Here is a 16,561-nt window from a genome sequence, read left to right on the forward strand (position 1 = left end):
TAACATGTTGAATGATGTGTTTGGGGGGGGGATGGGGGGGGCCTCTGACTCTCAGATCGCTCGGTGCGCTTGTAAACCTGTCTCGCAACAATCTCCCATTCACAAAACCAAACCTGGTAAATGTCAACGCGATTTATGCTGCGATGCTTTTCGATATTACACACATAACAACATTTGGCAGTGGAGCAGCAAAGAACACAATTACAGATTTTTACAATCTAGCCACAGAGGGAAGAGTGACAAACATTTGCCGTATCTATAAAATCTGCTGTATATCGAGTTTTGCACCTGATCTCAGATGAAGAGAAGAAATTGTGAGTTTTATGGGACACATTGATTACACTTGGGCTCCGCCTGAGGCTATAAGTATAGAGCAAGCACACGTTGTACAGTGTTGCCTAGTTTTTTATGAGCCCATTTGCTTTAATCACCTTCCATGGGCCAAAATGGATACGACCAAGCAGCTCCAATTATGGCAGTAATGCCCCATGGGGAATTGTACGGCGATATTGTGATAGGATCGTGATCAATTCACGTATAGTATTTCACGTGACATTGAGAATAACACACTTTTGATGATGTTCGTAATAATGACTTACACGGATTAAGAAGCAACCACTTGAAATGCCGTCCTCTGAATGCTGAGCAAAGTCTCCGGTGCCAAATGACAACAGATACTCGGGGATGTTTATCATTGCTGGAATTAATGATCTACTGCACTGAACATATTTGGCTCACCAAGCTAATTCTGACTTCCCTGCTCCGTGCTATAAAGCTGCTCTCACATTGCTATCGCCTCATTGTTTCACTCCCATGAGGCGAAACCCAGATTTTTCTTTATGCTAAACTTTTTCAGTGTATTTCTCCTCGGAGACGAAACAGAACATAAACCAAAATGAAAGAGGAGAATTTAATGGACCCCATTTCTTTTGTTGTTTTCCAGGAAACCTTCATGTTGCTTCTTAAAACTCTTTTTTTTCTCCATTTTGTTCACAATAAATAAAAAGTATTCATAAAGTACAAAGTCACTTGAGGCTGGGACTGTGAAGTAACTGCTTGAAGGAACACAGTAAGCTAAAAATCGATTTGATGGTTCATAAATCAAATCAATCAAGGTATTTGCTACTTTTAAGAAATCTACCTCGTCTATTCCACATCTGTATGTCATCAGATTACACAGACACAAATTCACATTTTGCAACTACCAAAACTACCAACTTTCTGGCCTAACCCTGGCTACTAGACTATGGCAAGCGGTTTTAACATGTAGCCTCTTCTTCCCCGACCCTCTTTTTGGAGTCCCTGCTCGAAAATGACATGCCCAAACTAAATAGAGTAAATCTCTGCAGTTATAAGCTCTATGTGGATTATCTTGGTATCAAAATAAAGAACACTTTATTAAATTAAGGATTGCGTTTTAAAGCAAATATCACCTTTAAAATCAGCAGTAGGAACTTAAAAACGCATGTGGAGTGAATCAGAGTAAAATGACAGAGGTTTTAGTAAAGAGATGTCGAGTCGTTCTCTCTTTTGGCACCATCTGTGCCATTTGAGATTTCTTAGGTACCAAATTATTAAAACCCAATTTTATTTACATGTCACTATTGGTCTAAAAATAACTTGTTTTGAAAAAAATAAAGTATGATAACTCGCTGTAAATGGATGCTCCCTGTGCGGTGTGTAATAACAACTCTGCAGTGTCACTTTTACTAGTCAAAACTACAGTTGAAGATATCTTCAATTCAGTTTTGACTTGTCAAAACGATGTCACTTTACAGGTTTGATGCAGATACAATTCAGATGCAGATACTTGAAGCTGAACTCTAGAAATCTCTAATTCGAGTTTCAGATATCTACAACATCATTATGACGTTAGGGTTAGGGTTTAAATAAACCTCATTTGAAAAGATCTACATTGTCCTTTTTTAGACACCTTAAAATTAAGTTTCAGATAGTCAGAATGAAGTTATCTCGAAAAATGTAATTGTGACCAGTCATAATGACGGTGTAGATATCTGTCAAATGAATGACGTCGTTCTGACCGTAGTAAAAACTGAATTTGGAGACATCTGTACTAATACTAGTCACAATTTGTCAAAGTTATGTCACAGATATCTCCAATGGTAATTCCGTGTTTTGTCGTCAAACTTGGTAATTAAATGTTAAAAATGCTTGTCATAATAGACACAGAGGGAAATAAAGAAACACTGTGGTCACACAGACAACAGCACAGAGTCACAAATAAGAACGAGCTGCAGATGTGGCGTACAGCTGACTGTGTGCAGACCAAGTGCTAAACTGTAGAGTTCATCCATTCAAAAAATAGTGTCTTTGAAGCAGGGTTTTGTTTTCTCCTCCTCTTATTTTACGATTCAGTTTCATCTATTAATCTTCTATTTTTTTTCTTCCCTCCCGCGTCTGGACCTGCTTCACCGCTCAATAACTTCAAGTCAAAAAGAGGTCAGATAAAGGTAATTAAAGGTACATTCAATGTTATCAAATCACTGACCTGCTCAAAACTACACATTTGTGAATCTCACACTCTGACTGAGCATTGGCGACTTGTACAGAATTATTCACTCACTACACAAGACACATGTCCTTCTGTTCTCACCTGTCAGAGAGCAGGAAGGGACAGACGTCAGGCACCGGAGGGGTCGAAGGGCGCAGCTTTGCCAGCGCCATGATGTGCTCGAAGGTGATGTCAGTCTGAGTGCACACGTCCACCACGTGGATTTCCTGAAGGGGGCCGTGGGGTCTGCCGCTGGGGGTCCGCCTGATGACCTGCACCACGACGGGTTCCTTGGCACTGCAAAAGGCCTCCACTGTCTCCTCATGGTTGGACTTGGACAGCTCCTTTCCATTGACCTGATAAAGACAGGGACAATAATATTTTTGAGTTAGATGCAAGTAGGTTTTGTGGGTCTCCATTACTGTTCAAAGGTTTAGAAATGTCCTCATTTTTTAAGGAAAGGCACTTTTTTTCAATGAATATAACATTAAATGAATCATAAATACACTCAATACATTGTTAATGTGGTAAACGACTATTCTAGCTGGTTTTTAAGGGAATAGGTACATAGGTGTATAGAGGCCCAGCAACCATCTATCCAGTGTTCTAATGGTACACTGTGTTTGCTAATCATGTTAGAAGGCTATTGGATGATTTGAAAACCCTTGTGCAATGATGTTAGCACAGCTGAAAACAGTTTTGCTGGTTCTTTGACGAAAGGGCAAAGTTATTATTTTGAATAAAAATCATTATTTCTATTGTCTTGACTATATTTTCTATTCATTTTGCAACTCTTTTGATGAATAAAAGTGTGAGTTTTAACGGAAAACACAACAAAATTCTATAGGTGACCCCAAACTTTTGACCGGTATTGCACACTATATTATTAGTTGATATAAAGAGCAGCAGGCAGAGTTAAGGATTTTCTGACAAAATGATGTGATAAGACATTTATCTAAAAGCCTACAAAGAGCCATGGGGCACAGTTATATTACTCGTACTCTAAGTAAACTAAGAGACCCTGGTGTGGGGTTTGTGAAATGTATGTAAAACCTCTCCAATCTACAATGTGTGTAAACGATTTACTCGTGTAACTGGAGCATCGGCTCGTGTCTCAGAACATACAAACACGCGAGGACAACGCTGTGCCTTCAGGGCTGTTTTCACACATCACCACAACACTTCATATGTGCTCAGCGTGGATCCAATCAGGAAGAAATTTAAATTGTTTATTCTTCTCCTTGGATGCCTTTTGGACAGATGATCGAAAAAAAAAAAAAAAAAAAATCTTTGGAAAACACCCGCACAAATTCATCTGATGCTGCAGCATTTTCACGTTAGATCAAAGCCAGAATGATCCCACAACAGCCCGTTTCTAACTGAAATGAACTGGATTTTCTGGCAGATTGAAAACATTTTTGCACCGCGGCTGCCTTATGAAGGAAATAATTGCTTCGTTTAGCATCGATAATATCTGTGAAAGACACCCTATTGGATGGTAAACGCCTCAGAATGTTTGATGCTTTGTTATGAATGCTGAAATTAGATAGATATAGATTAGAAGAAGAGTAGCACAATTACATGGGAGCGTTTTTCGTTGCACAACAAATGATAAAATCATAAATGGAAGAATTAAACAGATCGTTTACATCTACAAGGTAGGCAAACTGTAAACAGTAAAAGGCTTGATTCATATGTGTTTTTATTTTGCAAAACAAACATATATCCAAACCAACTGCAACGGCAGGCTTTTATTAGTGAGGAGGCAACACCTCCAATAAAATTTTCAAATAAACATTACAGACACAGGCCACGAGTAAATTCCTGAAGAAAGAGTTTATATATTCAGCCCATAATATTCCACTACTGCTGCTTCAGGTTTACGCATCACTGGGTTTAAAAGATCCCTAGACAGAGTTTTTTAATGTCTTCATTTTACAGTCTATAGTCTTTTCTCATGGATGTGTATAACCCTTTTTTACTATTGCCACGCGAGAGACATGAAACATGGCGGCAGCTCCTATATTTTTTATTTAAAAACACTGAAGTCAGTGAAGCAAAGCAATAGGCAAAGAGTGGGCTCCAATGTTAATCACGTACCTGGAAACTGGATAGTTTGAGATTAAAATTTATTCTTCTAATCTCGGGAACAACAACATGGCTAATAGAATTACCTGCTACCAGAACACATAAAACATTTAGAAAAGCACTCGGAGAGCGCAGACCTCCACCAAGGAAGCTCAGCCCCCCCCCCACCAGTGATAGCGTCTACGGATCATGCCCAACACTTAATCACTTGTTCCTGGTCCTGTTGCGGACATTTCCGGAAAAAATATCATCCAAATCCGTGTGTGACTTTTCAAGTTATGTTGCTAACAGACGGACAAACTCTGGCGAAAACATAACCTCCTTGGCAGAGGTAATAACAGATCCGTGTTACTCGTATCCTGGTTCATACCCATTTGTGTGCGTGTACGCGTGTGTGTCGCCCAACAAAACTACACACACACACTACTTATTTTCACAGCCATAACAGAAGCACTATATAAGCCCCCTTTGCTCTTGTTGTGCTCTGACCTGCTCCCCTGCCCTTCTGATGTGACCTTTGTTTGCAGTGATGTTGCATTAATCACCTGAGTGGGAGATAAACTGGGTCAACACCACTCCTGTGGAACTGCAGGGCAATTTGAGGGGTGGTGGTGGTGGTGGTGTGGGGGTAACAGAGCAGCTTTCTTTATCCTCCTTCCCTCACAAGTGCTTTATTTGGACAGTCAGCAGTTATTAAATACTGCAGTGTGTAGCCTATGTTACACTTTAAGTACTGTATTAAAGAAACATGGAGCACTATAATAATTATTATCTAATATAATTCCTTTTACTGTCTCCGTCTTATTTTCCTCGCTCGTTTCCTGCTCCGCAGCCTAACCCTGGAACAGGCAGCCGAGTGGAAACAAAGGAGGTGAACCAGACAAATGAGGGAGCCTATGGTGTATGACAGTCTCAAAGAAAAATGATCAAATTTTCCTGCTCTCCCTCTGGTACAGCGCCGCGTCCAGCCCCAAGCTCCTCCTTCTCTTTCTCCAAGCCTCTCTCTGCTCGCGAGTCACACTCCGTAACCAAAATGAAACAAGGGTCAACGGGAGATGACATTTCCCCCCGCGGCAAACAAAAAAAAACATCAAAAGGCACCATTTCAGCGCCCGATTCGCAGACCTGCATCATGCATCACGACAAAAAAACCCTGCTCCAGAAGCTAAATAACAGCAGCGGCTTGGACAAATGGACAGAGACAGACGGATACAGGGACACACAGACATATCCCTCCACTTTATATGCCGGAGGGGATAATATGAGAAGGAAACAAGTCAGGAAGAAGTGTTTTTCTCTTCTCGTCGCTAGTTTTCATGAGAGCCAGATGGGACAATTAATTCCCAATTAACGTGGGAATATTAAGCAGCCTCAACTTGAGCATGAGGGATTTTTCCATCCTTTTGTGTCCTCTTGGCTGATGATGTCTATCCAGATAAAAAAAACAAGTCTTCACTTAGTTGTTTGGATCCATAGCCACATCTGACAGATGGGAGGGTTTCTGTTAGACGGGTCGAATCTTCGCGAGATGAGCATTTTAAAGTCACTTAAAACCACAACGTGTGCCCATTATTTCACTGCCTCCACACAATAGAAGCCCTAACCTCATAAAGTTTCATCATACACGTTAAACTAATATTACCTATGCACTTCAAGTATGCAAATACATATTCAGTCGTTAACACCTGCTGGTAAACAGTAGCTGCATCCCATTATTTAGCAGCTGCTGTGGATTTCAAGACTAACACAGCTCATGATTCACGGCAGTGTGCTCCAACGTGCAACACAAATCCCTTTGTTCTTGAACGCAACAAAAGTGATCATTTTACGAGAGATCGATCATTCGTCAAGTCATCCTAGAGATGGATGTGAAGTCGGGAGGCAGTGGTTTCTAGGATAGGAGGAGCTGGACCAAGACACATCTGCTGGCTGTTTGCACATGGATGTTTTCTGCAGCTGAAGCCAGGAGGGGAAATGTGTTTTCATTCAAACACCCACCCTCAGCTTTCTGACAACAAATGCAGTCGGCCAGCTCAGCTGAGTGTAACTAAAGGATGAAAACTCTTTTTCCGCGTCTTTAACATTCTCTGTGGCACAATCCCATATTGACAAAGACATCGAGGCATTGTGTACTCGCGATGCAGCCGAGTGCGTCGTCCCCTTCTCCTCTCGAGTAAATATCTCACATCACTTTAAGCCGTTCGGAGTCATTTCAAGAAAAACAAATGAAAACTTCGCCGAGTGTCCGTTTCTAAAAACGATGCCCCTATAGAAACACACCGTCTTTAAGGTTCTCTCATCTGTGTCTGATTTGATCATTCGTCCTGCAGGTGCAAGGACAAGGAAGAGAGAACAAACATGCAACAACTTAGCCCGGACTCCTGCGGGCATCTCTTCTTTCAGTGCTTTTGTCTCATTAACCTCATTAACTGTAGCCAACCATCAATATCTCCAAAGGCCAAGGGCAAAATGTAGTGACAGTGGCAGTAAAGTAGGGCCAGTTTATCTGTAAAGATGTCAACTTCAGCCACATGTGATGCTGCTTCTGCTTTGGGACCGTGTCTCTGGCAGGAGACAAAGACACTGCTGGCAGCTTGGAGGGGATTACTGATATAAGTGATTGATGTACCTCTTCTGTAAGAAGAAAAGGCAGCCTTAGGCAGTCTACTCTAATAGTCCATTAGCTTTTTTTATGCTTTCAAATTGACTGCACACATTTCTTTATGACTTACACGTAGCCCTCTGCATCTTAATGAAATGTTTTTGCTCTTAATTTTATGGTGTTTATGCCGCACACGAGGTGAAAATATTTGTTTTGCTCGTATCCCAGTTAAAATGGAAATGCAGCGAATCGAACGAAGCAAGGTCGTTCTTTGTGCTGCTGCAACACTGGCAAATAAATAAAGGCTTTCAGTGGAGGGAAAAAGAAAAGAGCATCATACACAGACATATTTACCCAGTGCATATAAAGCTGGGTAAATGTGCTTAAAGAAGACCTATTATGCTCAATTACAACTCAATATTTTTTTATTCCAAGGCTTGACTAAAGAGGCCTTGAGTGATTTACAGTGCGGGAACACTCTTTATTTATCTCAAACTGCCTGTTATGCAGCCCTTCAGGTGAATGACACAAAAGTTCACTTTGTTCTGCACCTGTAAATACCACTAAAAAAATGTGTTAAGCTGTAATAAAAGTGCAATAGCACGATTGAAGGGCAATGACAACTTGTCAAATTCATCTGGAAATGGTTGGACTAAAGTCTGATTATGAGAGTGGACAAAGAATACAGCAATATGTCTACAAATAATGATGTCAATATGTTCCCGTTAATAGTTGCTTGTGTTGGAAATACGCCGTGTTCAAATGCCAACTGAAATGGGAAATGTCTGCAATATGTCAGTAAAATGTTATTCTGCTGTTGCATAAACCTGTCTGTGGGAGTTGAGCAACAGTTCTGTGACAAGCTTCCTCTAGAGGCACAGAAAAAGTTCAGGTTTTAACTTTTACATTTGTAAAACATTTAGACTAAAACGCCCGATTCTTCTTCTCCTGTATGACAGAAAAATAAAAGCCAAACAAGTCTCCCCCGTGCAAAACTGTAATGAGGTTTATGTGAAAGTTAGAATGTCTTGGCACTTTTGCAGGTGCTGCTAGGTGGTTCAATCTACACTAATTACCAGCTAGCTGTAAATTCAAGTTAATGTACAGAGATGAAAGCCCATATTCTTGGCAAGAAAGCAAATAAGCATAATATTCTCAGAAATGGGGAAGCGTTTTATTTTTTCCTCTCCACGGGTTTTCTATGATGTAGCTGCAGGGAAATACAATTTTTACATCTGTGAGTCCCAGTAGATCAGCAGGATGTGAGGCCAGTCCATCTGGCACCAACGTCACTTAAATATTCACTTAAATTCCCCCATTCTGATGATGTGTTTGAACTTATGCACGTCATCTTTAACCGGACTACAGGCCAGAAATGCATTGAGTTGCTGCCATTTGATTAGATATCTACATTTCAGTTGAAAAGCAGTTCTGCAGGTGTATCTAATACAGGGGTGTCAAAGTCAAATGACCTGGGGACCAATGAGCATCTAGTGTGGTCAATAGGGGGCCGGCCTAGAGAACAAAAAGTCAAAATGGGCCGACTTCCTGTTGAGTTGAGGCCATGGTCTTCCTGCCAAGTCACGGGAAATTCGGTGGAACTCGATCTATGCCGAAGAAAATCTATAGGACACTTCCTGTATCGTGGCGAATGGTCGGTATTCGCCAAAACGGCAAGGGTTTCCGTGGTCACGTCGTTTTGAATCCGCAAAACCTGTCGACAACTTTGCTAACATTGCTAACAAACATATATGATATATATATATGTCTCAGCAAAACACTGTGTCTAAAAGACAGTGACATCATGGGCCATGTTCATTAAATGGGGGGCCACATGCCATCGATTGGGGGGGCCACATATGGCCCACGGGGGCCGCCAGTTTGACACCTGTGATACATACATTCTTTTTATTATTATGTTGCAAGTGAACTGACCGGTGATACAGGTGCTCCTCACTGCTTCTGCTCTCTGCCTCCTCTAATCCAAACAAATGACCCACATACTCAACACTGCATCTCAGTGCGGTGCAATTCCATCTTGCACAATGTGAAACTTGATTTGCACCCATAAAAAAAAACAACTATAAAAACGGGGAGAAATGGAATTAAGGTGATTGCCAATGATGGAAGGATGTGAGCATGGCTGCTACTGTACCTCATCCCGTTGGTGAGAGAACTGCTTGAATTCCCTTCAACACCCAAATGTCTCATTTCAATAATAACTGTCAGAATAAAATACGGGCCCCGGTCCGTTACAGTGCAGCCCTTATGACTGCATAAATCACTCACGGACTATCTGTGCAACTGTCTGAGCGACCCAAGCAATGCACTGGTGACAGGAAACAGGTAGGGGGAGAGGGAGAGAAATCTGACGATACCCTCAGCATCTCTAAATGAACCAATGTACAAGCCTCCTTTAACCCCCTCTAACCACATAAAACACACGCCACAAAGCCCTTGGGCTATTTTTCACATTTAAGGTCCTGCACATTGCCACTGAGGTTTTATGTGCGCAGAACATTTGATGAATTCTGCCAATTTTCTTCTCAGAGCACCGATCTTGCCCGCACGACTCCCTTTATTGCGAAACTCATTCAAAGTGCGTTTGCCTCTTTTAATCTGCCCTAAAATTCATTGTCCACCTTGTAACAGACATTTAATGTCCAATCTTTTGCCGTGTTCTCTCAGTACAAGGACGACCGTTATAAAAGGACAAAGATAGAAGGGCTCTTTACCCAACCAACACAGAATGTTCAGTGTGACGGGTGCAGCTCAGGCATGGATCTACCCCCATCATCAGTGTGTGAAAGTAAACCCTCTCCTTTACACCCGTCTTGTCTGCTTTGTTGTGGGTAGTGTTACCTTTACTTTTTCAGTGACTCTGATTATAGACTAGAGTTAGCCTCCATTTTGTCAACACTTTTTGACTTCACTATCATAAGCCTCCTTTCTACAAAGCAGTTCAGCTCTTTGTGGTGCACACCTTGATCTGATTTTCCACTGTGGCGTATGTGGGCCGAATATAAGCTACATTGCTATTTGAGTAATATGCGTCATATACCGAAGTAGCCAGTGGTGATTGCTCTAAAACAGCAAGGGAAGTTCAGCTTCCTCTAAAATGTACTGTTTTGAATTTACATTTCAAGACTAAAGGTGAGCTTGGACACAATTAAGACGTGTCACTAGGTCGTTCAGAATGCTACGTGACTTTCGTATTCCCGTAGCTGCCTCCGCATGAATTAAAACGACTTGAAACTCAGCTTTAAAGGGGAAATAAGTAGTTTATAGTACCATCTAGAGGAGAGGCTGAAATTTACAACAAAGACCTGCTGCTCTGCTCACCCCCTCCCTTCCCTGAGCGCTACGGTATCTGCAGCTGGTCAAATGTCGTCCTCGTTGTCTTTCTCCGTGTCAGCAGATGAGGTTCGTGAGGTGAGGGAGAGGGCGAGCTACCGCGGCCGTAGCAGACGAAGCGGAGAGAGTGGAGGCGGGACTTCCGCTACAAGTAAAGAGACGATTGATTTGTTCTCTCGCGTTTGTCCTTACAGGCTCCGGTAGAAACATGGCGTCTCGCTGCTAACAGTGGCTATGCAACCGCGGTCCGTGGTAATGTTATTTAACATGACTTTTTGAAACACTGCGAAAATGAAACAAAAACTATTATACAGCGACCAGACAATGCAGGAGCACATAATATGTATAAAAAAGTGGATTTTGGGTCATATAAACCCATAAATACTACATATTGTACCTTTAACGGTTCTATATGGAATGACACAGAATGTTTTTTTTTTTCCTGTGGTGAGCTCGACAGTGATTGGACAAATGTGGCAAAAATGTCACTTCCACGGAAGCTCAGCTTCTCTCTCAGTCAATGGAGCTTCTGCATGATGATTGGAGGAACTATCTGGTAGGCGGAACCAGTTTTTGACTGACAGAGTTGCAGAAACATACACGATAGCTGAGCATTTTCTGCCTCAGTCCTGCGTGGATTTTGTGAGGAAATCTGTAGACGAAAAGCTAGTCATTGTGTGTTATTTGCTTGCCGATATAGCCAAATTCCGTTTGTACATTTGTACATACATTATCACTCTTATCACAATTATCTTGTCCAAGTTGTTCATTTGCAGAATTTATGTATAAATAACTGGGCCTGAAATGAGAATACCCAGTTTCAAAGACCAGCAACCACGACTGTAAGTAGCTACTAAGAGTATCTCGACAATAAATTACACAAAAAGAAGAAGGCAACACCCCTTAAAACAAAGAGGAACAATAGTGGACATTCAGTATTCTGTGTTGTTTCTTTTTGCCATATGTTTGTTTATCATGAGAATAACAAATATTCTGCAGGCATCGCCTAAAAAACACAAGTGATGATTCTGTGTGGACAATCAACGGACTGCAGCGTATCTCGCTTGACATTGGAAATGCCCATGACCTAGAAACCGAGTGACTTTTTGGGAGCACTATTGAGCATGTGTCTAAGACCTGCTCTCTGTTTCCTGAGTGTCTTTTTCTTTCGCTGGCTTTCAGCTCTAAGAATTAGAGTGTGTGTGTGTGAATGGCTTCACAGGTGTTTCTAATTGGCTACGTGCACTGACTGGGATTTAACATGAAGCGGAGGTAAAATGAAGGTGGCTGCTTGCTTGTTAATATATTAGGTGAAATTTTCTATTTCAACATGTTGGAATTACAGAACAGGTGACACGTGGGTGTTAAGGATGTGGGGTTCGGGTGAAGGGATCTTTGAAGGATCTGAGCTGAGTGGAAGCAGGGTAACACATTCATTTCTACATTGACTTTTAATATTGCAATTGACTTAAGGCAGAAAAGACTGAGTGTCTATTGTGCTGCTCATGAGCAAACATTTAATCTGAAATATTAAAGTACCCTATTTGTGTCAATTCTGCTTATAATCACCTCCCCATTAAACAAGATCAATACATCATTTCATCATCATCATACTCTAAATGACTGAAAGCGTGACACTTTGAAGTATCCTATTTTGGCTGGACTATAAAAAACTCTGCGGTGGATTTGTGCGGAGAAATTAATCAGCTTGTTCAAGGTTAATGGCACATGCAGAGTATATTTGTGAAAGAGATTTAGAAATGCACAGTTAATCTCTGTGCTTAACTTTGAGATCTTGGGTCGAGTTTTCACGCAAAATAGAGAGAGAAATTGAATTAGAGTAAAAGCGACACTTGGGTGGATGACGAACTAATGGATGAACAGCCTCCTCCTTGATGATAACTGGTAATTGGTTTGGGGGAATGAAGTGGAGATGGGGGGGGGGGGGGGGGGGGGGGGGGGGGGGTAGGGGGTGGCAAGGGATTCTTTGTGCTGTGCAGATCAGCAAAATGGCCTGGCTGGTGTAAAAAGAGGTTGTAAGGAGTAATGGTGCCATGCATATGCTGACTGAATAAAATCAAGTGGGCACTGCCATGGAACACTACTTTATGCACCGGGAGTGAGCCAGAGAGCGGCTGCGGCACATGAAAGACATAATATTTTAGAAAACGAGAGAAAAATGCACCAAAAAAATGAACAAAATCGTACCAAAGTGCAAATCACTGCCACTTCCCTCACTTTCGGCTTTGTTAACAAAGACGGTGCCATTTCATCTTTTTTTTTTTTCAACTTTGCTCTTGGTTTTGGTTTAATGTCGATCAGTAATGATCGCACACAGCAATAGCTGACATCTGGTGATGAGCACCACTGGCCCAGCAAAGTGTGATGGGGCAAGAAATACAACCATGAGGATAATGAGGCAGGTTGTAAACAAGCTGTTTTGGGAAGTGGGGTAATTTGCTTTGAGAAATACAACTCTCATATCGGTCCTTTAAACGTGAGGCTACAGCCATTTTCTCCCGGTGCATCCCCCCCCCCCCCCCCCCCGATCATCCATCTCAACAAACATTTTTTATACTTCCAGTTTTATACAGATTAAACAAACACAATATGACACATAAATTAATGAGCTAGCAGAGACGCTGATTTAATGACTGAGAACAGCATGAGGCACACTATGCTGTTTACATCTCAAGTCTTGATGGAAGGCTAAGCTAAGCTAAGGTAACCACCTGCTGGCTGTATTTAGCATGCAGTATTGATCATCTTGAATATCAATGTGTATTTCCTGCCTAATGACTCCTTTCACCCGTTATATTGTATTTAAATTACATTATATCTGCTAATGAATACATAATAAATCAGCAGGCGTCATTGTGTATCCTTTATTTATTTATATCCTGTAGAATTTTACAGTACACATAAGATGCAATGCACATTTAATGTTGAAGGTCCAGTCTCATTTACAGTAGGTGGACTTTGAAGGGTTTCCTTCACATTTAATATGCTCCTCCTGGCAGCAGAGGCAATTAGCGCTGGATAAGCACTATTTACATGAAGCCGTTGCACGCTCGTGATCACAACAAAGGTGTCTTATCCGACTTCCCCCTTCCCTCCCCTCTCCAACTGGCTCTTTGTCTGTGAAGCTGTCACATGGTCACTGGTTTGGGAATGAGAGCCGAGGTCAGACGGTGGCATGTGGAGCTTCGACGGTGAAATAATAAACTGGGAAGGGTTGGAAAGGTCAGTCAGGAACCCTGCAGCTGGCCACTGATCTGCCTGTTAGCCATTATCTGGGACCCAGTTCAGGTGGGGTGTCGAGGAAGGAAGGAAGGAAGGAAGGAAGGAAGGAAAGACAGGTTGGGAAGAATAAGAAATGAGGAAGGAGGAAACAAACAGCTTCAAGTAACCAGGAAACCGTTAATTTTGTTAATGTGCATCATGGCTGTTTTCCTCAGAGGCGAATTGAGTCATTTGTGTCCCACAGCAAACAACCAAAGGACTTGACAGGAGACTTATACAATAAAGCAGGGGTTCTCAAAGTTTTGATACCTGAGGGCCAATTTAGGAACCCAACATTGGACTGAGGGCCGCCAGAGGAAAAAAAAAAGGGAAAAAAACACAGAAAGAAATCCCATTTGTACTAATTTTATTGACCAGATTGCAGTTCTACAGTTTAGCTTTAAGTAATACAAGCGTTAATATGTCATTTAAGCATTAATATAAAGCTTTATAATTTACTGGGTAATTACCAATTACCAGTATTTTGGCCATTGTTCTTACCTTCTAATTACAGGTTAATACCAAGTAACACATTTCTGTTACCATATATTTACTGGGTAAATAGCTACTAATGTGGGGCTGTAGCTACCTGCTTATTACCAGCTTATAACCCAATAATACACTCAAATTCACCATATAGAAACCAGGTAAATACCCAGTATTTTTGTTTACACTTATTGGTCTGTATCCAGTAATGTCCAATAAACATTTAACAAGCTTAGTACCTCCTGGATTAAATATCAACTGTAATTCATTGCGGGGCCGCCAGAAATGTTTCTGCGGGCCGCCATTGGCCCCCGGGCCGCACTTTGAGAACCAATGCAATAAAGGTTCTGTCACTTCTATCAACGTCAAAGTTGGCAAAAGGACCAGGTTACTGATGATGGCATGAGACGGAAGGATGAAGTCGCTTTAAATGTCTCTGTGTACCACACTTCTCCTCAAAAAAGGGACAACAAAATATTGCAGAGAAAGCCAAGCTAGGTGAGTGTCTGGCAGGTAAATTGCTGTTGTTATGGTGAAATGCCAGTTTTTATGGATTTGTACTCTTTAAATGTTGGAAAGTGAACACAACACAGCACAACAGAACAGATAAATGAATGCCTCAACACAAAGGTGATCCCAGCTGAAGGACACCGTGGTAAATAAGAGCAAAACTTTCAATGAAAAGCCTGAGTTGTTCAATTAGGACAGCATTCACAATGAGACAGTGATGAAGCTGCTGATGATAATCTTATCCTTGTACAGAGCAGAGGCACAATGCATGATTAGAAGGTGGGACGTTATCGTGGAAGAGTGATCACAGGCATAATCAATCTACACCAAGGCTCCCCATTGTGTTGCTCATGGCACCGCGAAAGTGCCAGCAAGAGGTTGGTAAAGTCGATGTCTCTGGCTTTCTCTCACACCCGCTCGAGTCTTGCTCCTTGTCGAGACCTCGAGTCAATGAACAAAAAGGAAGTGAGCGGAAGTTCAATGCTTCCCAACTGTGTCCTGATTATACAGGTATTTACTTTGTTTATGGGTAGGTGGGTTTTAGTGGATGTTTCACTCAGACGGTCTTCCGTTTAATTTAATTAAAACTCGATTGCCCACTCGACCCCATATCATGAAATTGGGTTCTGGAGGTGTAAAACTTGAAAAACATGTTTTCTCCTGCCACTTCATCCCTATAGGTCCCTATGGGGCTGTCACAGTAAAATAATTGTACCACGATAAATGAAAGCGGTTTAATACCATAATATGTGATATTATCGCAAGTTTTTACTGCCTCCATCCTCCCTCTGAAATATCGTTTCATACAGTGTGATTGTGTAAAGGCCCATTTTCATCCATCCCAAACGTTATCTACTTCACTACCCTACATACGTCTTTTGCGTTAGTATGGACATTTACACAATACTTCCTCTAGAGGGAGTACCAAGTTGCAGGCATCAACATAGCGACCATTAAAGGTACAATATGTAGTATTTATGAGTTTATAAAACCCAAAATCCACTTTTTTATACATATTATGTGCTCCTGCATTGTCTAGTCGCTGTATAATAGTTTTTGTTTCATTTTCGTAGTGTTTCAAAAAGTCATGTAAAATAACATGACCGCGGACCGCAAACCACAGTGCGTCAGTGAGTGATGCCGAGCACCTGGCAGTAACTCTCTGTTTTCTGATTGCAGCTTCCTTCTTCATCAATTTCCTGACTGATCGGACTATTGACTCTATACTGCCCCCCCCCGATTTCTGGTGGTATTGCTCCATTTCGTCCGTCATTGTAAGCTGCCCCGCTTGGCGCACAATGACAGACAAATGAATGCAAAGTACGGACGAAAGACTCCATCCATCTCCGTTTCCTGTTTATGTCGTTCACTTTCACAGTGTTCGACTTCACCATAACACTGAGAGGGAGGATATTGACCATAGGTGAATATGTGTGTAACACAAAGCTAGTGAGAGCCACATGCATGACACCAGAGATGAGCAAATGTATGCAGGCTGCAGCTTTAAGGGAGGTGCAGAGGAGGTACCACTGCAAATAAAGTGGTGTTCAATCCTAGAAATATAAGATAAGGACCTTTCAAATGCTTCTTCATGGAGTGTGACCTTGTCATACAGCGGACTACCCCGTTTTCAGTTCTGTAAATCACTTCAAGAAAGTTTACTTTAAAGTACTAAGCAATGGCAAAATTACAGAATAGAGCTTAGTCAGGGAGTGTTGTCAATTAAA

At 41.6% G+C, this 16,561-nt stretch overlaps 1 protein-coding gene across 1 annotated transcript in view; it reads right to left on the minus strand.

The window, feature by feature from the left end:
• LOC310931039 (PDZ domain-containing RING finger protein 4) overlaps positions 1 to 16,561 on the minus strand; it is a gene marked incomplete at both ends in the record, with an annotated part of 53,703 nt that overhangs the window by 17,980 nt on the left and 19,162 nt on the right. The window contains one exon of the mRNA XM_083894116.1: positions 2,615 to 2,868. Within this exon, the coding sequence (XP_083750242.1) occupies positions 2,615 to 2,868 (254 nt within the window). The remainder of the gene's footprint in view (positions 1 to 2,614; positions 2,869 to 16,561) is intronic.

The sequence above is a fragment of the Microchirus variegatus genome (genome assembly GCF_963457635.1).
Source record: "Microchirus variegatus genome assembly, chromosome: 8".
NCBI classification, from domain to species: domain Eukaryota; kingdom Metazoa; phylum Chordata; class Actinopteri; order Pleuronectiformes; family Soleidae; genus Microchirus; species Microchirus variegatus.